This window comes from Pteropus alecto, unplaced genomic scaffold (assembly GCF_000325575.1).
Source record: "Pteropus alecto unplaced genomic scaffold, ASM32557v1 scaffold86, whole genome shotgun sequence".
Lineage (NCBI taxonomy): Eukaryota > Metazoa > Chordata > Mammalia > Chiroptera > Pteropodidae > Pteropus > Pteropus alecto.
In genome coordinates this window covers 12,742,145-12,765,923 of record NW_006442109.1, presented here as the reverse complement: position 1 = coordinate 12,765,923, position 23,779 = coordinate 12,742,145, and the positions used below count along the sequence as shown (strand labels likewise).

At 33.4% G+C, this 23,779-nt stretch overlaps 1 protein-coding gene across 1 annotated transcript in view; it reads right to left on the bottom strand.

Annotated features, from left to right (window-relative positions):
• Positions 1-2,258: 2,258 nt before the first annotated feature.
• Positions 2,259-23,779, bottom strand: part of VPS13C (vacuolar protein sorting 13 homolog C) — a 158,539-nt gene continuing 137,018 nt past the window's right edge. The window contains exons 77-84 of the mRNA XM_025038746.1: positions 23,301-23,464; positions 22,016-22,061; positions 19,897-20,020; positions 19,268-19,382; positions 14,350-14,438; positions 5,975-6,098; positions 4,556-4,639; positions 2,259-4,233 (exon numbers count right to left, since the gene is read on the bottom strand). Coding sequence (XP_024894514.1) covers positions 4,132-4,233; positions 4,556-4,639; positions 5,975-6,098; positions 14,350-14,438; positions 19,268-19,382; positions 19,897-20,020; positions 22,016-22,061; positions 23,301-23,464 — 848 coding nt within the window. The 3' untranslated portion in view covers positions 2,259-4,131. The remainder of the gene's footprint in view (positions 4,234-4,555; positions 4,640-5,974; positions 6,099-14,349; positions 14,439-19,267; positions 19,383-19,896; positions 20,021-22,015; positions 22,062-23,300; positions 23,465-23,779) is intronic.

Sequence of the window (23,779 nt, the reverse complement as noted above, 5' to 3'; positions counted from 1 at the left end):
TTGACCTGAACTCTCCTTTCTCTCTCATCTTGTCCCTCCTTCAGATGGTGTCTTGTCACATGGTGGGTGAGGGTATTTAGTCTCTGGGTCTGTAGTCAGTCTAATTTGTTCAATTTACCTATTTCTCTGAAAATATCACCGTTCCGATTACTACAGCTTCTTTTAGTAAGGTTTAAAATCTGAAACTTTTAAAGTTTCAGGTTCTCCACTTGACCTTATTCCTCAATCTGACTTGATAATTCTGGGCCTTTCACTCTTCCGTGTGCATTTTTGAAACAGCCTTTCAAGTTCCACAAAAAAATAAGGGAATGATTAGAACTGTTTGGAATTTATGGATGAGTTTGACTATGATTACCTTCAATGAGTCTTACATGAACATTGTACAACTTCCCATTTAAAAAAAACTTATTTTGTTTGAATAAGATTTTATAATTTTCTCCATAAACGTCTTGCAAAGTTTTGATAAACTTCTTATGCACATTTGTTGCTAAAGTGGTATTTTAAAGTTTACCAATTTCTTTGTTCCCATGGCTTCTTATATTTTATCCCTTCTGAGTTCAACTTCCAGTTTTCTGAAGGTCATCCTTTAGCAATTTTTAAACAAAGGATTTGATTAAAGACAACTTTTCAAATGGTTAGTTTTTTCTCAATAATCTGTAGATACCCCATTGTCTCCAGAGCATGATCGTTGCTGAGAATTCTGCTGTCAATCTAATTGTTGATACTTTGTCAGCCATCTGTTTTTTTCTGGTTGTTTCTCAGTTTTTCTCTTTGTGTTTGCACTACTATAGTTTCAATCAATGTATGTTAGATTTGGATTTATTTTTATTTATCTCGTTCTGGGTTTACTTTGTTTCCTACATTTATCAAATCATAACTTTCATAAATTCTGGAACACATCAACAATTTCTCTATTCTCTCCTTGTAGGCCCTGGATTGGAAGTATGTTAGACATTCTCATTCTGTCCCCTATGTTGTTTCTCTATTTTCCACCTCTTCTAACTCTGCTGCATTCCAGGAAATGTATTGAATCAGTTCTATTTTCCAGAATTCACTAATTCTTACTTCGGTTATTTTTAATTTATTGTTGTGGCTGTCCGTTTATTTTTTATTTCAATGATATTTTTCATTTCTAGAAGATCTTTTTGGTTCTTATTCAAATTTGCCTCTTTTTTATACTATCTCATATTTACTCCGTTTTAAGTATATCTACTTCATATTTTTACTAGCTATTTCTTTTCCTAATTTCTTGGCATTCTACTCCTGGCAGTGACCTACCTTTTTCTGATTGGGTAAATTAACCCATGCAAATTAATCCACATAGTTAACATTTGCAATCCTTTATTCAAGACAAAGACTCCAACAAAATTTCAGATGACAAGCCTATCCAGCAGGGGAGTCTTTTAAGAGAGGGAGATTGTCTTAGTCCATATGGGCAGCTATACCAAAAATACTATACACTGTGTGGCCTATAAGCAACAAACACTTCTCACAGTTCTGGAGTTGGTATTTGTAGTTCTTCAAGAGTTTATTATTTTAAGTCCAGAGTTACTTTTTAGTCCTGGCTGTACCTTAGAAACTCATGTGGAACATTGTTAAAAATACAGATATAGGTGGCACCAGATCAATACACTTAGAAGCCTAAAGCGCCAAAAAGATGATAGTGTCCTCCCTCATACATAGTTCAAAACAAAAACAATGCTAAATTACGAAACACATGTAAGGAAATCTATCCACTGATCTCTCAGTGGAAGGAGGCGGGGGCGAGACCAAAAAAAGAGACACAGAGACAAACTGGGTAGCAGTGTCCCAGACTGCCATGCAGTCTAAGAAAAGTTCTGTGAGGCCACTGTAGAGTCTTCAAGTCAAAGCTAGCTGTCAGTGGAGCTGTGCCCCCCAGGAGTGGGCCTGCGCTGGTATCCTTGCCATTCACAGTCAGTGGCTGACAGAAACCATAAAAGGGATGGCCTCCGTGAAAATCTACTAGGCTTTCAGAGTGTGGAGCTGGGCTGTTGGTCAGACACCTTCTCTATACTCTTCCTGCACTGAACATCTGTGCCACAGATCTCTAGGGTGGAAAAGGCGCTCACTACCCTAGGAAAACCTTTCCCTGACTAGCCTCTTACAAAGTCCTCCATAACTACTAATCTAACTTCTCGCTATTATAGGATTGGAAGACAAAAAGGGGAAGACATAAAAAGTAAAAGTAAATGTTACTTGTATATCTAACACAAACCCACAAAGTTTTCACACCTGTAAACAATGTACCAAATGTTTTATTTCTCTAAGTAGTTCATATGCAAGTAATTGACCCTCAAAGCATTTTAAAAACACAAAAGACATTATTACACTTAACCAATGAATTATCTATCCCAGGTGATTATATCAAATTAAAATGTTACAAATATTTTAAAATTTATTTTTCAGCCAAATTGAGATGATGAATTTATAGGTTTCTATAAATTTTTCTTAGTTCAATGTTTTGTACATCCATCAGTACAACTTCTTAAATATTTAGGATGTTGTCAATAGCTGTGATTCATATGAAAATATAATTAGCTCAAATTCCTGATTAAGTCAGTTTTAAAGACACAAAATACTAGCACACTTGCTATGAAACTGTTCATAAAGTTCCTTTTAATAAACTGCAATTAAACACTGATAAAGAAATTGTTTAAACCTAGAAGTTTTACATATACTTTTCTCCACAGAAAAAATAATAATGTTGAAAAGGCAAAGACCATTATGCAGTAACAGAGATCAAATACTTAGGGGATTAGTTCTTATAGCCTCTTTTTTTGGAGTCTATAGTTAAATAATAACTAGAAAAAAAATTTTCAAGTTTTAAGGCCAGTTTTACAAAACATGAATAAAGATAATAGAAACATTACCACACATCAACAAAAACAGCAAACCAAATGTGTCCACATCTTCATTTCATCATTAATTCAATGATTTGAAATAAATGTCACATTAAAAACCGTGAGCGAATTTAAAGATTTATCCAAGGACATTAAGTACTTACAGAACTTTTAAAAAAGCTTTAGCAGATAGTACTTGTCTGATCAGCACAAGCAAGATCCAGAAAGGACAAAAATAATGCTGCACCGAACTAATCCTCGTAGGCCTGCTCCCTCAGAAAACACATCTACCAATTATTTTCCACAATGTTGTTATATATGCCTTATAGATATTTAACTTATAGATAAAGCAACTCGAGATTTTTCATTCTTCCTAATAAGTATGTAAAATACATTTCTAGGTATGTATTACAATTAAGTGTTAGTTTATGATGCTCTTAAAATTCTTTCAACTTATAAAAAACAATTACTGAAAATATAAAAATATTAAATTTTTCATATTTCTAAGTCTTAAAAACTTAAAGTGCAATATTTTCACATACCAGCAAATTATAATTGTGTCATATAAATTCATCTTGAAAGAGCATGTAAATAATTTCTAAAACTTTGTGCATGGTACATTACAGAAAATTCTAGAGTACTAACATTTTAAGGTATGATTTTCTATATGTTTTTATATTATAGTGCAAGGAGGATAAATAAGCACCAAAGTAAAACATGTTTTTATTAAGAGAAGAATGTTTTCATGAAAAGAAAATAGGAAATGTCGCTTCTCCCTTTAGTGGCTTTTCTTCAATTACCTAGTTTACCAAAAATGTTATCTTAGTTCAGTTATTGAACAAATTACCTTAAACAAAATATCCAGTATTTGTCCAAAGGTTTGTCCAAAACCTCTCAAAAACATTCCTCATTCTAAGTTCCTTTCTTGTTCTTTAGTAAGGATTGTAATTAAAAACCAGTCTATTGCCCTTTGCTTCACAATTTTAGCATTAACAAAAATTCTGTTCTGTGTTTAAAATGATATTTCTTTGAGGGTCTGACCCATTTGGGTGGCACTGTAGAGTGGATGACTAACATAAACATGGTTATAAAATTAAAGACAAAACTAAAGAAAAAAAGTGGAAAACCCAATACTAACTATTCTAGACAAAAATTCTACAATTAAAGGATTGCTTGAAAAATTCTTTTTAGTAAGATAAAGAAGAGTTATTATAGACAAGACTGATGACTGGTTTTTCTCCCAGTAGCAGCCCCATAATAGGGTATGTGATTAAATTGGCATTTGTGGCCTGAGAAGTTTCAATGATGATTGCTTCATTAATTTCTGCTGGTGTCTCACTGACTGTGCATCCTCAATGGCATGACGTGCTCTCTGTAAAATAAAATACTTATTATAAGTGGTAAATAAAAGTACAGGCTAATTTGGTGGAGGGGAAAAAGTACAAAAGCAAGAGATGGAGCTTTCCACATAGGTCTAATAGCTAAGGACAAGAATACAGTCTGTACATGTAATACAAAATAAGACTCTTCTGATCTATAAGTGCACAGTATATTATTGTAAGCTCATATAGTCATCCAAATATAAATGGAAGACCTTTGGGGAGAAATAATGGGTACTGTTAATTATAACAGATTAAAAAATATATATTTCAGCTAAAACACTGAGGGGACATTCTTTAAAATAAATTGTTTACCTCTGCTGTGGTAGTATCCTGCAGATAAATTTTCCGGAGACAGGCTTGATTGGCACTGTCTTTTTTGTGGAACAGACTCTGATCCTATTTAAAAAAACAAAAACAAAACATCAGTGATAGAAAATAAATTATTCTGGGGAAGGAAAAAAACCATAATCTTTAATTGGATGCTTAAATGTCAACTCTATCTTACAATCAGTAGACTAACCAAATATATGTACTCAGGTGTTATAAGAAATAAATCATTTTGGTACAAGAACAGTGGTTCCATATGTGAGTTGTTAGAATTTATGAGACTGGATGAGTATACATCTACCTGTATGAAATAATGGCTTTTTGCAGGCTATGATAAATAGCCTACAGAGACACTACTTGATAACTCATCACATCTGACAAATCAAAAAAACCTTCTTTCATTTCCTTGGTTGATAGATAAAATTCTTACATAATGTAAAATATATTGAGCCAATTTCCACCACTGATGTGAAAGAAAAGTGATACCTGAGGAAACTGTAATATATATGCACAGTGACACAGGCTTCCCTAGCTTGAAAATTATGTTTCATATACTAAGGCACTTTGTAAATTTTGACACTCTACAATCACGTAAGGCTAAAATACGAAATGGCATAGTTTCATGGTAGTTTATTTGTAAACTTCTATAGAAAAAAACATAAATTAAAAAACAACAGTACTTGCATCTCTATTAAATTTAATGATAAATGGTTTTCAGATAGTTTTAGCAATAAAGATAACATCATTACTGTTTAGGAAAAAATATACTATAGAAATTACTATCTTTAGGATGAAAATTTTGTGTTTTTTTTAAAGAGGTGAAAACAAATTTATAATATATCATATATAATAAAAATTATATATTTCAAATTAGAGTCTGAGAATTAAGCAAAAGATGGGGTATCATTTTTGCTAATTACTTGCCATGTGATTAAAAGTTCTTCCTTAGAAAATGATAGGGAAGAAAGATACGAAAGTATTATTATATACTTATGATGTATTAGCATTCTATAAATGCCAAATATTATAAACCATGAATGTTTTACATATAATATTTATAATAGTCTCCTAAAAGCCTTAAAAAGAGAATCCTTCCAGAAGTATCTAAGATTATAGCAAAATAGATATCCATATGAAGTTAAAAAAACCTTCTATTTACTAATGCTTTATTCAGCCAAAATGGAAGTATCAGCATGCAAATTCTTTCAGTGGATAGACATGATATTTCATTCGATGCAATTAAAGTACAGTACACAAACTGATTACATCTTTCTTTACATTTCAGCTAATAACTATCCTCCAAACATCTTGTGTAGTTAATTGTAAAACACAGAGTCAAATACATCGGTTTCCAACTCATTTGACAAACTCTTGACTCTAAAAATGTGATTCATGCTTTCTTACCTTAACTGAGATGTTTAGCATATTTCCATTAACACTAGGAGGAGATACGAAATCTTCAAATGGACACTGCCAGTCTATGCACATAAGGTTGAGGATTTCAACTTCCTTTATACACAACACTCGCCTATTTTGGAAAAGGAAACAAAAATATACAGGTAGTGATAAAGATAGTCAATGATTATCTCCAATATTTCACTCTGCTGGATGGCACAGGTAGTGCTCAGTAAACAATATAACCTAGCATTAAAAATAATATGCTTCATATAAAAAAAAAAAGTCTAGATGACTGTCAAATAAAGAGCAAACATGGCACCTACCAATTAACAAAGCACATTTGCAAAAATTTCGCTTCTGCCAATCTTGCAAAATTCGCGTGTCTTTTTTTTTTTAATTAACCAAAACACTGAAATCATCTTTGAAACACATAGAAACAGGCTGTACTCTCATCTGGGAAGCGATAAAGACAGAAGCTCCTAAAAATGTCTCACTTGGAAAATTATTAACTGCTCTTTACTGTCAATCACTGATGCCTTCCAGTTAAGAAAGAATGTGCAGAAATGTCACAAACCTCAAATGTCAGCAAATTCACATTAGGCCTACTAATAAATATCAGGTTTGAACACTGTAACACTAATGTAGCATATCACAGAGTAAGTATCCCATTTTACTCACTAGCAACCAAAAAATTTACAGAATCCTTAAAGGGTATCCATATTGATTTCTTAGTGTGTGATTCAGAATAATTACTGATATAACTACACTAGATTAAAATTTCTCTAACAGAAAGCAAAACTAGGAAAAATAGAACTGTTAATCCTACAGATATCCAGGTGCTGGAAAACAAAGACAGGGTTTCTGCTTGAGGGGCACTCGGGGGCTAGGAGGGGAAATACACATGTAAATGCTACAGCACAGATAAGTACAATAGCAGAATGTGTAAAAAAATTTGGAACACAGGGGAGAGGAGCCGATTGTGTTGGTAAAGTAGGTGGCATAAGAGCTGATTCTTGAAAGGAAGGCGTTCTCTGGCGGAGAAAGGGAAATGATAGTCCAGACAAAGGGAACTGTGCAGTGACATATACAGAGGTACAAAGAAGGGAAGATTCAAGGAATGTGGAGGTCTGTAGCTGGAGTACCAGATATATACAGGGGTGAGAAAATAGCTTAGTGCCAGATCTTGAAGGAGATTTTCTTTTCGCCCTTTTAAGGAATTTTGACTTTAATCTATAGGCAATGGGAAATGACATGATAATGTTTCTTATTTCAGAGTCAGGGCTCCAGTGGTCATGGAGGAGAGGTGGGACAATCAAGGTAGGAAGTTATTTTCATAGTCCTATCAGGAAACCGTGAGAGCCTCAGTTAAGGCAGTGGCTATGAGAAGGAAAAAAGAGCTAGATTCCAAATGTTTAGAAGGTAGAATAAAAAGAACTTGGTGACTAATGGAGTGGGGGGACTGAAATATATTTCTCCATTTCCCAGAAGAGTTGCTATTGAAATTTTGGGCCTGTCTGGGACTGTGTCGTGCGCTATAGGAAGTTCTGCATCCCTAGCCCCAGCCTACTCAGTGCCCTCCAATCACTGTGACAACAACCAACACCCCTACACATTCCAATCAGTCTCTAGGAATTGGGTTCCACTGCTCCAGTAGAGAATCATATGATAGAGCTAAGAGTTAAAGATAACTATTACCAAGCACTCGTGCAAATGTCTAGAGCAATTCACCATTCCAATTGTTTTAAAACTGTCTCTCCTCTCGATCACACCAATAATATTATTGCTCTTCGACCACCTTAAATCTCTTTCATTTCCTTCTTCCATGATATCAGAGCTCAAATCTTGGTTGTCTTCTGTTCAACACACTCAAGGTGGTCTCCAACATCTCAACTCCAAATCTTTATTCAAATATTACTGAAGTATCTTACTTTGATATCTCAAAGCTACAGAGAAGTCAGTCAATTCAAATACAAAAACAAACAAAATCATCATCTTTTCCTTCAAATTACTGTAAATCGTAATACCACCTACCTTGGTACTCAAGCCAAACACCAGAAAGTTATCTTGTATTCTCATCTCTTCCACATTCAAGCAGTCACTAAGCCCTTGTCTCTTAAGGTTTCCTCCCTTTATCTATCATCATTTTTTCAGTTTTGGCCCTCACCACTTCCTCTCAGGATAAATGAATTCTAAGATGATCCCCAAGATTCCCCATCCCCTGGTATATAACTTTATATAATTCTCAGGACTACAAATATGATGGACTTTACCCTCATGATTAGCTTTTGTTATAAGGCACACTGACTTGAAGAAAAAAGTTTATCTAAGTGGGCCTGCCCCTTTAAATCTGGGTTAGAGACAGAGAAGTAAGAGATTCAGAGTGCTGTTGCTGGTTTGAAGAGAGAAAGAGCCACATGACAAGGAATGCAGGCAGGCACCAAGAGCTGAGGGCAGCCACCTGGCTGACAGACATTGAGGAAACAGGAATCTTGGTCTTTCAAATATAAGGAACTAATTATGCTAACATTAAATGAGCTTGGAAGGGGAGTCTTCCCAAGAGTTTGCAGAAGCTAATGCCTTGATTTCAGCCTTGTAAGACTCTGAGCAGGGAACCCAGCCATGCAGCACCCGACTCCAGACCCGCAGAACCATGAGATAATAAATCTGTGTTGTTTTCAGCTGCTAATTTTAAAGTAATTGGTATGCAGCAGTAGAACACTAACACAGTCTTTAACTGGTCCCCTTGCCTCCATTCTGATCCTCCTCCCATCCAGCATCCAAAATGCTGCCAGAGATCTTTCTGGACTACAAACTTCATATTACTCCTTCTTTAAAAGCCTTTAGTGGGAAAGAAAAAAAAAGAGAGATATCTCTGTATGATGTATATATAACTGTGTGAAAAGCTGCAATACTGAACAATAAAATAAGTCTATACTTTTAAAAAAAATAGTGATCTTCCACCACAATAACAATGAAGCCTCAACCCTTCAGATGGTATGAGCAGACACCTATGACTCTCGCCTCATCTCCCAACACTTCCCTGCGAACATCCTACTACCAGGCATTCCAAACTGACCTTACTGTTCAAAGTGCCATACTGTTTTATGCCTCTGCTTGCCTCTTGTTTACCTGTGTGACAACTCCATACTCTACAAGACTCAGTTCAAGTACCTCTTCATGGAGAAAGTCTCTCTAAAACCTTCCCCATTATACCTTGGTTCCCACCTTACTGGACCAAGAGTTTTCTGCTGTCTTCGGGGTCTCTCTACGTCACTTTATCTTAGCACTTAACACATTGTGATGTCACTGATAATTTGTAGCTCCCCTCTTTAGATGCGGAGGACAGAGAAGATGTAAACTTCATCTGTGTCCCTGTATCTGCCACACACTGATGGTGTAATGGACTGAATGTTTATGTCCCCTCCCAAATACATACATATTCGTATATTGAATCTTAGCCCCCAGTGTGATGGTATTTGGAGGTGGGACCTTTGGGAAGTGATTAGGTCATGAGGATAGAGCCCTCATGAATGTGACTAGTGTCCTTATAAAATAGGCCTGAGAAAACTTCAATGCACCTTCTACCATGTGAGAACACAGCAAGAAGAACTATCTATATGAATCAGGAAGTGGGCCCTCAACAGACACACAATCTGCCAGCACCTTGTTCTTGGACTTCCCAGCTTCTAAAACTGTGAGAAATAAGTTTGTTGTTTAAGCCACTTGTCTATGGTATTTTTGGAATAGTAGCCCCAAGAGACTAAGATAGATGGTTAAAAAAATAAGCCTGCTCAGAGAACTTCCTAATAAAGATTACTAAAATATTAGGTAGAAATTAGGACTAACCAGTGGAGCTGCAGCCTAATAAATGTAGGTATTGAGAACTTGTATTTTGTTCCTAATAACTGATAAGAAAAAAATACTGAGAACAAAGTCTGGATCAACTTCAACATGAAAAAATAAAAAGCCCTATATATTAAAAAACTGAATAATAAATACATGTTAATAATATATTGGGTAAAAAGGGCTAATACCATTAATTTACATAATGTTCTTTAAATTCAGTAAGAAAAAGGCTAACACAATGAGAAATGAACAAAGATTACAAACAAGCAATTCACAGAACAGAAAATATAAATGAAAAATAAATATATTAAAATGTTCATACTCATTAGCAATCGAATAAATGCTAATTAAAACAAATTATTTTCTACTCATTAAGTTAATAAAAACAAAAAAAAGTTTAAATGAGAACATTTAGTCTTAGCAAAACGTAGGAGAAAGGACACTCCCATGTTCTGTTTGTTGTTATGTAAAAAAAGTGATGCCACCGTTCAGATAAAACAACTTGGCAATTTAGAAAGGACATTTCTAATCAAAAATCACAACTTTTACTTGTTGATGGTTTCTTTTGCTGTGCAAAAGCTTTTTAGTTTGGTATAATCCCACTCATTTATTTTTGCTTTTACTTCCTTTGCCTTTGAGGTCATATTCACAAAATCCTAAGTCCAAGGTCCATGAATTTAGTACCTGTGTTTTCTTCTATACAATTTATTGTTTCAGGGCTTATATTCAGGTCCTTGATCCATTCTGAGTTAATTTTGGGGTATGGAGACAGACAGCAGTCTACTTTCATTCTTTTGCATGTGGCTTTCCAATTTTCCCAGCACCATTTATTGAAGAGGCTTTCCTTTCTCCATTGTATGTTTTTGGCTCCTTTGTCGAACACTATTTGCCAATATATACGGGGGTTTATTTCTAGACTCTCAGTTCTGTTCCATTGGTCTGTGTGTCTTTTTTTTTTTTCTGCCAATACCATGCTGTTTTGATTGTTGTCGCTTTGTTGTATAAGTTGAAGTTGGGCAGAGTGATACCTCTGGCCTTGTTCTTTTTTTCCTCAGGATTCTTTTGGTTATTCAGGTCTTTAGTGTTTCCATACAAATCTGATGATTTTTTGTTCTATTTCTTTAATAAATGCCATTGGGATTTTGATGGGGATTGCATTAAATCTGTATATTGCTTTGGGTAATAAGGTCATTTTAACTATGCTGATTCTTTCAATTCATCTGATAGGAGAATATATTTGCAAACAACACCTTTGACAAGGAGCTAATATCCAAAATATACAAAGAATTCATACAACTCAACAACAAAAAAACAAACAATCTGATTAAAAAATGGGCAGAGGACCCGAACAGATACTTCTCCCAAGAAGGCATATGAAAAGAGACATGTGAAAAGATGCTCAACTTCACTAGCTATTAGGGAAATGCAAATTGAAACCACAATGAGATACCACCTCACACCTGTTAGAATGGTATCATCAACAGGACAAGTAATAACAAGTGTTGGAGAAGTTGTGGGGGAAAAGTAACCTTTACACACTGCTGGTGGGAACACATATTGGTACAGCTGCTGTGCAAAACAGTATGGAGGTTCCTCAAAAAATTAAGAATAGAGTTACCATATGACCCAGCAATCCCTCTTCTGGGTATTTACTCAAAAAATTTGAAAACATTTATCCATAAAAATATATGCACCCTGATGTGCCCTTTGATAGATGATTGGATAAAGAAGTGTGGTACATATATACAAAAGAATATTACTCGGCCATAAGAAAAGATGAAATACTGCCATTTGTGACAACATGGATGGATCTTGAGACTATTGTGCTAAGCGAAATAAGTCAGACAGAAAAAGTTGAGAACCATATTATTTCATTCATATGTGGGATATAAAACTGAAAGCAACAAACACGACAAACGAACAGAGACTCAACAACATGGACAACAATTTAGTGGTTACAAGAGGGAAGGAAGGGGAAAAAGGGGGAGGTAGTTAGGGGTAAAGGAAATCAAATATATGGTGATGGAAAGGAATTCAACTTTGGGTGGTGAACACACAATGCAATATACATATAATGTATTATTGAATTGTACATTTGATACCTATATGATTTTATTAACCAATGTCACTCCAATAAATTTAATTTAAAAATTTTTTCTTCACAACTTTTAAATCAGCAATCACACTGATAAGAATTTATCCTAAGGAAATAATTATAGAAAAAAATACTGAGCTGAAAAGATGTGTTTATAATAATACCATATTGGGAAGGAGAAAACTGAGTATCAAATAGTAAGGCAGCATTTAAATAAATTATAGTACATCCATAAATACATATTATGTAGTCATTAAAAATAATATTGTCAAATAATACTTAATAGTTTGGGAAGACGATCACAATATATTGTTAGGTAAAAAAATCTAGGTTAGTTAAATGCACATATTGCATTTTTTGTACATAGTTTTTATAAAATGCATATATTGCAAAAATCTGATAAACCAGCTAATATCTATGGATGACAGGATTGCTGATAAAGGCTATTTTTAGCAGTTATCATATAGCTTATCATTCAAATCAGGACATTTTTAAGAATTAAAGGGATAGCTACTGATAATTACATTGGAACAAAAAGTAAAAACCAGCTCCGTTCTAGGCAAACCACAGCTTTAGTTATTTTCATCTTCTTAATTATTATCTATATCAAGGGTGGGCAAACTATGGCCTGCATGCCAAATCCAGCCCATAGCCTGTTCTACTAAATAAAATTTTACTGGAATACAGCCACCTCATTCATCATTTACATGTTGTTTATGGCTGTTTTCCCACTACAAGGGCAGAGTTGAGTAGAGGTGGGAAACAGGAGATGGCCCTTGATGCTAAATGTTACTATCTGGCCCTTTAAAGAAATTTGTTGACTCCTGATCTATATTATCTACAATGAATAAACATAACTTTAGCAATAAAAGTGTAATTTTTTAAATGTTGATTTTGGAAGAAATCCTATTTTTATGTAACATTAAAGGTCAAACAGATCAGCATAATAACTATCTCAAAGAAATTCCTGTTAAAAAGAGTCTACTAAAGCTACAAGGAGACTAAGTCACTGTACTGGTCAGGAACATTATTTTTCTAATTACCTCCTGAAAAGTTCTGTAACTGAATAGATTTAAAATTACCATGATTTTTCAATTCATTTGAAGAAAACTTAAATGTAAAATGCAGGGGTCCCCAACCTCTGGACTGTGGACCAGCATTGGTTTGTGGCCTGCTAGGAACCAGACCGCACAGCAGGAAGTGAGCAGGAGGTGACTGGCAAGTGAGCGAGCAAAGCTTCATCTGTATTTGCAGCCGCTCCCCAGTAGTAGCATCAATGCCTCAGCTCCATCTCAGATCATCAGGCATTAGATTCTCAGAGGAGCACCAGTCCCTGGTGCCAAAAAAGGTTGGGGACCACTGAATAATGCATTAATGTATCAAGTAATATTCCCCCCAAATGCCTAATCAAACAAGTACTAAAGTATTTATGACCAAAAACAAACAAGCAAATCCAAACTCAAAAACCTAACTGAATTCCATGGCACAGTGTTGAATAACATAAAAGGTACACAATTTTAAAATGAATTAAACATGTTGCTATTGCAGCTAAGTACAATATACAATACAAATAAACACTCTTTTTGGTCTAATCTAATGGATATAAAGTTACAAGCATTAAAAATAAATGGTTGCATGTCAAATCTGCAAAAACTGCTTTTAGATTGTTCTATGACTATTTTCATTTCTTAATGAGTAAGCAGATAACTGATTCTCTATTTAAAAAAGTGTGTAAGTCTGAATCCTGTCCTTTTAGCTTTCCTTTCTCTCCTTCCCATTCAATGTATTTAAATGTAGTAGTAAAGAACCTAACGTAGACTTTGCCTATTTTAAGTACTTCGCCTTAGTCCTAGAAAAATACTTAACTTAGAAAGTTTTAAAAATTATTAACCTGTAATTGTAATTTTGGATTAAGTGATGTAGGATAAATATCAGGAACTTAACATAGTTCTTTTATTCGGAAAAATTAGTTAATCAAAGTTTTCTTATTTGGAAAAATTACCTAACACTCCCAAAATGCTTAGAAAAAAATGGAAAAAAAAAAAAAGAAATAATACCATTCTTTTAAAAAGGTATGCTAATCATTCAAAATAAAGCCCAGTGAGAAAAAGTGATTCATGAATTCACCCTCCATAACTGGATTTGTAATGCACATATAATGGTGTCTCTACTGTACTTATGAAGTCTATACTAGATTCCATTTCTTAGTTGTGAAACTTGGATAAGCCCCTTCACCATGCTGAGTTTCAGCATCTCCAAAATGAGAGCGTCGGATCAGATGATCTCAAAGAACTTATCCAGATCTGCGTTTTTGTGATTCTATGATGATAAACATTTTACAGCTGGAGTATAGTTCTCCACATCCTCTGCCATTTTAGTCTCCAAAATTCTTAAGATCTATACAATTTGCAACCAGAAAAATGTCACTCAAAGTTAATACCTATTTGTAATCACAAGGATTGTCCTCTTGCTTCCAGAAATAGCACAGTGGTATTGGTAAGTCTCTCCTTCTAACTTTTTGATATGATTCTGAAAAAAAACAAACGAAAAACAAGACTCAAGATTTGGGTAGTACATGCATCCAAATAGTATTTCTAATACTCTATGTTAGCTAATTATGATAACAATGTTAGGAAAAATATTATTAGAAACAAAAGCACAAGTCTACATATTCACACATGAAGCTAGAAGAATATTGATAGCATGATTATAAATTAATTTCTGCTGTGCCTTAGAAGACAAATATATGTATTAAATGCTTACTAAGGGATTTTCTAAAATACATTTTGTTCTGTGATAACTTAGAAATTTTAGAATATCTACCAGAAATAATCCCACGTTTTCATTCATGAGAAAAAAACGTATACTAATATTAAACTGGGACATTAACATTACAGGATTTCTTAACCTTGGATCCATGGAAACACACTGGGAGGGCTATGAACCACCTAAAATAGAACATGAAAATTTCGGAAAAGTGTTTTTGCAACTTCTTTCAGAAGATGGTTCATATTTTTCATCAGATTTTTTCAAAGAGTCTGCAATCCTTCTCTATAGTTAAGAACCACTGATTTTACACAGAGGTAGATATAAAAATTCCAAGATAAGTGACATTTAATGTTTTTGAATATTTAGTCTTATAGATTAAACATGCGTGAGAAGTATATGTATGTAACAAATTATGTTCCTGATAGAAAAGAAAATTTAATGATAATAATACAACCATGAAGAATTTTTAAGATTTCAAATCGCTGGTACAATTTATTGCTAAAGCAATTACAAGCATAAAATAATTCAAGTATAAATAGTAGCACATTAAAATACACTTATTTACTATTCCAGCTATCTCAAAACTTTTGAGGCTTGAATTAGTAAACACATTAAAAACGAACAAAATAGTTATTTTTTTTATAATGAATGCTAATAAAACATTATTGACATTATCCAGAATGCATATATGAAAATAGAACACAAATGTACCTAATTAACAAGACCGTACATTTTATAACCAAAATGACAATGCCGATATTACTAAAAAGATAATATAATCAATGATAATCACAAGCAGACAAAGCACACTTGTTATTATTTCAATGCTTAAATACACATTTTTAAAAGTCCTTGGTTCCCAGTCATTCTTTTACAATTATGAACAAAGATGAATCCCCAATGAACTGGGGTCTCATCTTCAGAATGAGTCTCAGAAAGAAGTAGAGTTTAATAGTCACTTGTTTTACATCTTGCCTGTGTGAATTAGCTAAAATCTTTTAACATTTTTAACTTAATTTCTTTAATAAAGAGAAAATGAGAAATGAATATAATAATTCAGCACATTTATTTTCAGCTTTGAAATTTAAATATGTTAAAATATTTAGATTTGAGGTGCATTGTACAAGAAATACTACCCACTTTCCATCTTTAATGCATTTTTATTAGTTATCACACTATTGTGATCTTTAAACCACGGAAAGCTCTTAAAGTATAATTTATCACCATAATACAAAACAGAAACCTTGTTTTCAGTACTACTAACATCCACTATATTCTGAGATTCAGGTTAAGATATTCAGTCATTGATGGCAGCAGGAAACCAGATTAGTTAATAAAATATTCACTCTCCCTTCCCAAAACGCAACTTGAAGAATTTACAATATTTAGCAAAAGCATTCAATTTTCTCAAATAAATTCTAAGGAAATAATATAAGATATGAAAAAGCAATGTTTAGAATGATGTTTATCACAGAATTATTACTGTTATTAAAATAACAGAAACAACTTTAATGTGAAGAACGGGGAATGGTTAAATACATAATATAAGGTTACCTCAATAAATGGTAATGCAAGAATTAAGAATGAAGCATTTCTATAAACATGAAAAAATATAATTAAAATGAACAAGCAAGAAAGAGTATTTTAAATATTAAATCATAAGTGAGAAACAAGATGAATATTAAATAAAAATTAGCAAAATATATATACACACACATATATATGCGTATATATCTATATGCAGATACATATACACACGTATAAAAAGTAATTGTCCTAAGAGAACAGAGGGTAAGCAGAAGAATATAGTCTATAAAAAAACCACAGTATATGATTTAGCAACTTTCAAAGCTGAGCATTAAATTAAAGAATAAAGAGCAATACTCAGGAGAAAAAGAAAATGGAGTAAATCAAAAGATTCCCAAATAAATTATTTAGAATATATCCACATCCCAATAAAGGCTAGGAGGATGTAATTTTATACTCTAGTGCTCTTTTAATATTTACACATTTTGTTATACTTGTTCTCTTAAGGAAAGAAGTCTTATTTCTTTTGTATATCCAGAACAGTCTAGATAATCAATAAATACATCATACATAACTGAATATAGCAACATGGGCAAGGGATGAAACAGCTTAAATTTCTTAATTATCCATGCCTACCCTTGTCATCCATGGAAAAAAATTACCAAGTCCTCTCATTAATCTACAATCATTCTATTTCTTCCAGTAACTATAATAATGTATTAAAGTTTAAAAGGTTGTATATCTTAACACAAACTAATAAATCAGACAAGATATATTTAGCTAAAATAATAAGCTTCTTAAAGTTTTGTGCTTAATTACAAGCACTTGTAAAAAAGGAAAAAAACAGAAGGAAAAGGTTAATAATATAAAAGGGCTAAACAAACAAAAAGTAGACAATATAAAAGAAAAAAATTTTAACAAGTTATATAATTTCTATATATCCAAGAAAAAAATCATTACTTTTACCTAAGAAGGAAGAGTAATTATTAAGGATGATTTAAGACAGCATCTTGAATTAGTTATTGTGCTTGATTTGTATAGAAACTATACATGCCGTGACATTTTTGCTAACCCCCAATTATCTAGGCACAAAGAAAAGTTTGTCAGCTACAGTTTTAGGCTGGTCTTTGGATGTCATTCTTTTTTCTTTAAAGGGCTTAGTTTAAATATGAAGCATTTAAATTATTCTTTTAATAACTATGGTTATAAAAAAATATAATCCAACTGACCCACTGTATGTTAATAGTTTCATTCTCTTCAAATGTACAAAACATTAAATCTAAGTTTATACCTTGGTTTCAGCTTTGGAGGGAAGAATGAAAGCTGCTAGATAAGATGCTGCTAAATCAAATTAAAATTTGTCATTTATTAAAAAAAATCAAAACATAACTTGTTTTGAAAATTAACTACAGGCACATTAATTTCAAAATAATAGTTTATAATTATTTTTGTTCTCATTAAGATAATGATCCTCTCTGAGGACTTAAAAGCAAAACAGGTTCGCTTTTAAAAATAAAGACATCTATACATTCAAGTGCCATATAAGAAATTTGCCTAATTACATGTTCAACTTCTATTTACATTATTTAAAACAAATATAATTGTGAAATAAGCATAACCAACAAGATTCAATTTTTGAAAAGCACAAATGTTAAAGGCTGAGAATGTCTATAACTATAAAATGACTGCCATTTATCTAGCAAGAGTACCGAGAGGTTAAAAAAGAAAAAAGAGATTAAGGGAACATATTCTCAAAATTCATGTGCCAACTCCTACTCGAGGTTTAAGGACAGACTCAGAGCAACTGATACTTCAGTTATTAAAACACATGCTCCAGTTGACAGCACTTTAGCTTGAGTAAATGTAGGGTGATTTGTGAAACGTAATTATGTAATCCCATCATTAGGACTCACAAATATAAGAATAAATAATAGATTGGACATAATAACTTTCCTTTTTTTTCCTATTTTACCTGAAATGTACAAGAAAAGCATTTAAAAGGATAAAATTTTCAAAATGATAGTAAGAGTGTCTGCTTCTGAGTTCAATAAAGTTTTTACCAACTCTAAGGAGAAGGGAGTTGATTTCCTGCATCCTCTAATATTTCATATCTATCTGTTATTCCTGTATAATTACCAGGAATACCACCATTTTTATTTGTAGTCAAGCTACTATAATAGAAGTTCAGATACAGGGGAGAGTTATAAAGAAAAAGTCATTAAAATGGACTCCCAATCTAAATAAATCAAAGCCAGTCAATTAATACCACAGTTTGTTTTGATTTTTAAGGATGAAATCAAGTAGTAGTATAGGAGACATTTACTCCTGTATATCCAGTTCTTGCTGTGTAGGCAGAAAAAGAAAGAAAATAAAGTTAGAAGCATGCAGAAAAATAAAATGTAATCACACATAATAAAAACCACAGGCTAATAACAATGAAGAGTCATTTTATTTTAAAGTCAAAGTAGGAAAACATTAATAAATTCATTTTGGGGGGAAAGCTAGTCATGGGAGCATATTTATATAGGTACATATTATTTAAATACAGTAAAATTAAAACTAAAATAAAAGCCAAAGAAAACCCTTGAATTTTTTTTAAGGTTTAAAAAGATTATAATTGAACATAATCTTTTTTTCCTCTCCTCCAGCTTCTGTTTACCTAAATAAATATAGATTTACAGAGTAGTCCAAATAAATTAATTTGGTTGAGAGAAAAGGAAGCAGTGAAATTCCAATAATTAGCTACAAAGCAGGAGACTAAAGTTAACAATGTTAACTAAATGAGCTACCACACAAGTAGTAAGAAAGCCTACGACTTCTTTTAACATTATCCTTTCTGTACAAAAAAGCATTGCACCTGTGCAGAAAAAATTTACCAGTTATTCCCATTTAACACATTACACTAAAATAAATGATCAAATTCTACTCTACGAACCATGTTCCCTGTGTAATCCCTAAGGAAGTTCATGAATCAGGAACTTTAAGAACCACCCATGAAATCCTGATCCTAGAAATCTTTAAAATTGCATTTCATTCATGACCATGAAGAACAGATTTTATACCTCAAATAAATCATAGCCTTCAGATTCCCGTCTGTCATATGGACGAATGATGCCATCCTCGTGGATCAGGCGAGGGGGACGGAGGCTGGACACTTCCTCGGTTGATTCTGCTGCCCTGTACAAAGCAGCAGAATAAGTATAAGAAATATGTGAGAATCTTTCAAAGTAATACATATGTATATTCACTAAACACTGTACTATATTCCATATTATGTCAATATTTGATGAAAATCAGAGTAATTTTAAATAACCTTCCCAAAATAATGCAACTAGTATTAAATCTAAGTCTGTCTGACACCAAGCTCCCTCAACTGTTTTCAAAGAAAAGAAACATCAAAATAATAAAGGCAGAGACTAGGTTGCCCACTCTCTGTATACTTAGGGTCTAGCACAGTGCCTAGCATATAGTAGGTATCAATAAATATTTGTTGAATAAAAGAGAAATTGAGACATAAAAAAATGTCTCTTCTTACTCCCTTCTGGCGGCACTCTACTTTGTGAACCTATCGCAGCTTTCAATTAGACTTTAAGATCCTTAAGAGCAGGCAAAGTATTTAACCGATTTATGTATTCTTAGAAACAATTAGCACACAGACACATACCTTTCATATAGTATATACTTTAATTACCTCTGAATTCCTTGGAAGGTGCTGCTGGCCATATCTATGATTCCTCCAGTGGGAGCAGCCACAGCACCCACAAGTCCTTTTCCAATTCCTTTAAAGAATCCAGCAGCTCCTTCCTTTTTGGCACCTTCATAAAACCAAAGGCCATGAATGTATGAAGATATTTTAAACTTATCAAGTTTGAACATAACAAAAGCCTGAGCCAAATGCTTAACTGTTTTAGCCAGGGGGCTTCCAGTATTTGGCTTTTTAAAGAAGTTAAAATTAATCATAACATGATAAACAGTGGTTCTCGAAGTGTGTTAAAAATTCAGATTATTAGGCCTCATCCCAGGTCTACTGAATTAGAAACTCTGGGAGTAGGGCCCAGAAGCCTGTGTTGTAATAAGCCCTCCAGGTAATCCTGAGGCATGCTCAACTTTTACAACTAATGCTTTAAGTGTTTAGTCAGTAACTGTGACTAGAAGGTCTAAGAACTAACCAGAAACTACCTTCTTTTTTTTTTAATGCCAATTATCAGGAGATTTTTCATAGTGTACTATTTTTTTAATACAAGAACTTTATTGAAATACAATTAACATACCATATAATCTACTCATTAAAGCATATAAATTAAATGGATTTTAGTATATTCAAAGTTGTGTGACCATCACCGAAATCAATTTTAGAAAACCTGTATCATCTCAAAAGAACCCTTATACCCATTAGCAATCATTCCCCCATTTCCCCCTAACCTTTCCCACCCAATCCTATGCAATTTACTTTCTTCCTCCCTGACACCAGCCTAGGCAGCCACTAATCTACTTTTTACCTCTATGAATTTGCCTCCTCTGGACATTTCCTACAAATAGAATCATACGACATGTGCTATGTTTAACTGGCCTTTTCCACCATATTTCGAACCATGTTTCAAGGTTCATCCACCTTATATTTGTATCAGTATAAACAGTCCCTAACTTACAATGGTTGAAATTCTGATTTTTTATTTTATGATGGTACAAAAGTAGTACCCACCCATTCAGTAGAAACTGTACTCTGAATTTTGATCTTTTCCTGGGTTAGCAATACACGGAAAGAAGCATACTCTCTTAAGACGCTGTGCAGCAGCAGTGAGCCGCAGCTCCCACTCAGCCATCAGTGATCACATGGGTACGTAACAGATACGATACTCTACAGTGTAGAATTAAATGCATTTTTGACTTGATATTTTCAACTTAAAATGGGTTTATCAGGACATAACCCCATTATAAGTCCAGAAGCATCTGTACTTGATTTCTTTTTACAGCTGGATAATGTCTCATTGTATGAATTTACCACATTTTGTTCATCCATGCATTAGTTGATACACGTTTGGGTTATTATTACATTCTGGGTATTATGAATAATGTTTCTCCATCAAGATTTAAGCACAAGTTTTTGAGCAAACAAATTCTCTTGGGTATATAGCTAGGAGTAGAATTGCTGGATTATACATATAAACGCTATGTTTATTTCCAGTTATCCCAGTATCATTTGTGAAAAAGGCTATTCTTTCCTTATGGAATTACGTTGGTACCTTTGTCAAATGTCAACTGACCATAAATATAAGGTTTTATTTCTGGAATCTCAATTCTATTCCATTTATCTGTATATCTATCAATATGCCAGTACCATACTGTCTTAGTTACTGCAACTTTATAGTAAGTTTTTCAAACTGGGTAATGTAAGTCCTCCAACTTTGTTCTGTTTTTTCAACATGTTTTGTCTATTTGGAATCCTTTGATTTCCCCTACAAATTTTAGAATCAGCTTGTCAATTTCTTCAAAGAAGCCAACTGGGATTTTGCACTAAATAATGTGTTTTTTAAGATAGGATAAAGAATGAGTCAGCTGCTATCAGAGGCCCAAAGGAATCTAGTTTTAACTATGGACTTGCTGAAAATAGTATTCAAAGTCTGAATTACAGTCTACTACTCAACTTCTCCACTTTTCTGAGTAAAGTATATTCATTAAATAACAATTAGGACTATGAACATAAAATTAGTCAGAAATTTTCTCAAATACCTAGTAGCAGTAACATTTATTATGTTTACCATGCATCAACCCTTCAGACTTTGCACAAGAAGGAAATATTCTCAACCTACCTTCCATAGGTTTTTTTATTATTCCAGTCACTCCACCAACAACTCCCTGAAAGAGAAATCATCATAAAGTCAAATCTGAATGGAAGGAACTTAATTTTAAATCAACCACTAGAGGTCTCTACAGACATACTAGAAAAAAAAAAAAGTACTTATTTAATAATGTGAACAACATATACATGTAGGTCAACACTACGATTTTTAAAATATCATATCAAAGCAAATTTTAAGTGAAAGCACCTTGTAGAAGTAAAATTTATAATAAAAAGAATAGTAAAGCAGATGAAAAGATTCTACATATAGCTCTAGAACCAGCCGTGGGAAGCTGATTTCAATCTTAAATCTTAGTTTCTGTATCAGCAAAATGAGTGAGCTGAGTCATATAACCCCTAATATCTACTCATATATTTTAATGATATTACTTTATAATTTAGTGAAAGTGTGGGAAATTGACAATGAGGAGACCTCCAAAGGGTAACAGATAACCTGACAAAGCACTTTAGAGGAGACAACATACATTACAAATCACTGGCACAAACTCAGGAGTTAGTGCCCTGAAATTATTTCCAAAATTAAAATAGTAATGTGTTTATACGTTCTTAATAATCGTCAAATAATGGTAGTAACTAAAACTACCTGTATATTATATAAAAACATAGAAAAAAATCTGAAGGATATACACGCTATTGAAATTAGATACCCCTGGGAAGAGGTGAAGGGTAACCAGAGTATTTTATAGCCTTACCTACAGTGATTCCATTATTTACTAAAAAGAGAACTTATAAGTTCTTATAATCACTTATAAGGAGAATATTCATATATTACCTGTATAATTAAACAGTACCTATATACACCACCTATATAATTTTTTAAAGCACTGAAAAGCAGTGAACAGCAGTTCCTAGTTTATGACATTTAACTTCTACACCTCCCTTCACAGAAACGGCGAATTGACAATGACCTGAAGACCTTCTCCCTCTAGTTACCATTATTAAACATATTTCTCTCCTTTATTTCTTCCCCTTCTACACTGGTGCCAACCTGCTATTATTATGGAGTTTTCATTCCAATTCAAGAGCCAAACTAAGTCTGCGATTTAGAGGACAGATCTAAAGATGATGGGGAAGGAGAACAAAAGGAAACAGAAAAGTCCATAATTTATCACTACCTTTACTTTAACAGACTTTTACTCAAGTAATATTCCAAGTTTCCAACAACCAGCTAGAGGACATATCCTAAAGTGCACAGAGAAGTTGAGGGTTTCTTGAAGATTCAGTAAGAGACTTACACGCAGGAAGCCCTTTCCTCCTCTGGCCAGGCTGTCTCCAAAATCTTTAGGCTGTCGACCCATCTCTTCTCTTCTTTTTTGCTGATATTCCTTGTCCAGTGTAATTGCTGCCAAACCTTTTCCAACAGAACCAGTGATTCGAGATACAACTCCTGCTGCACCACCTATCAAAAGGCCCAGAGAAGTCACACTGTTTCTTTAAAGAGCATTAGCACTATACACAGCATACAACTGCTTTAGACTAACAGGTGCTTAAAATTCTCTCTCTTATATAAAAAGGCAGAAATTTATTTTTCTCATTTCTCATTTATCAAGAAGAGAAATAAAACTATTAAAGTACATGGAGGGTGGCTCTATAGTGTAGTAGATAGCACATCTGCTTTACATGCAGAAGGTCCTGGGTTCGCACCCAAGGTGGAGCCACAGACCACACCCCGGGTATGCCAGGCCTCAGGTGCACCAGGCCCAAGTGCACACCG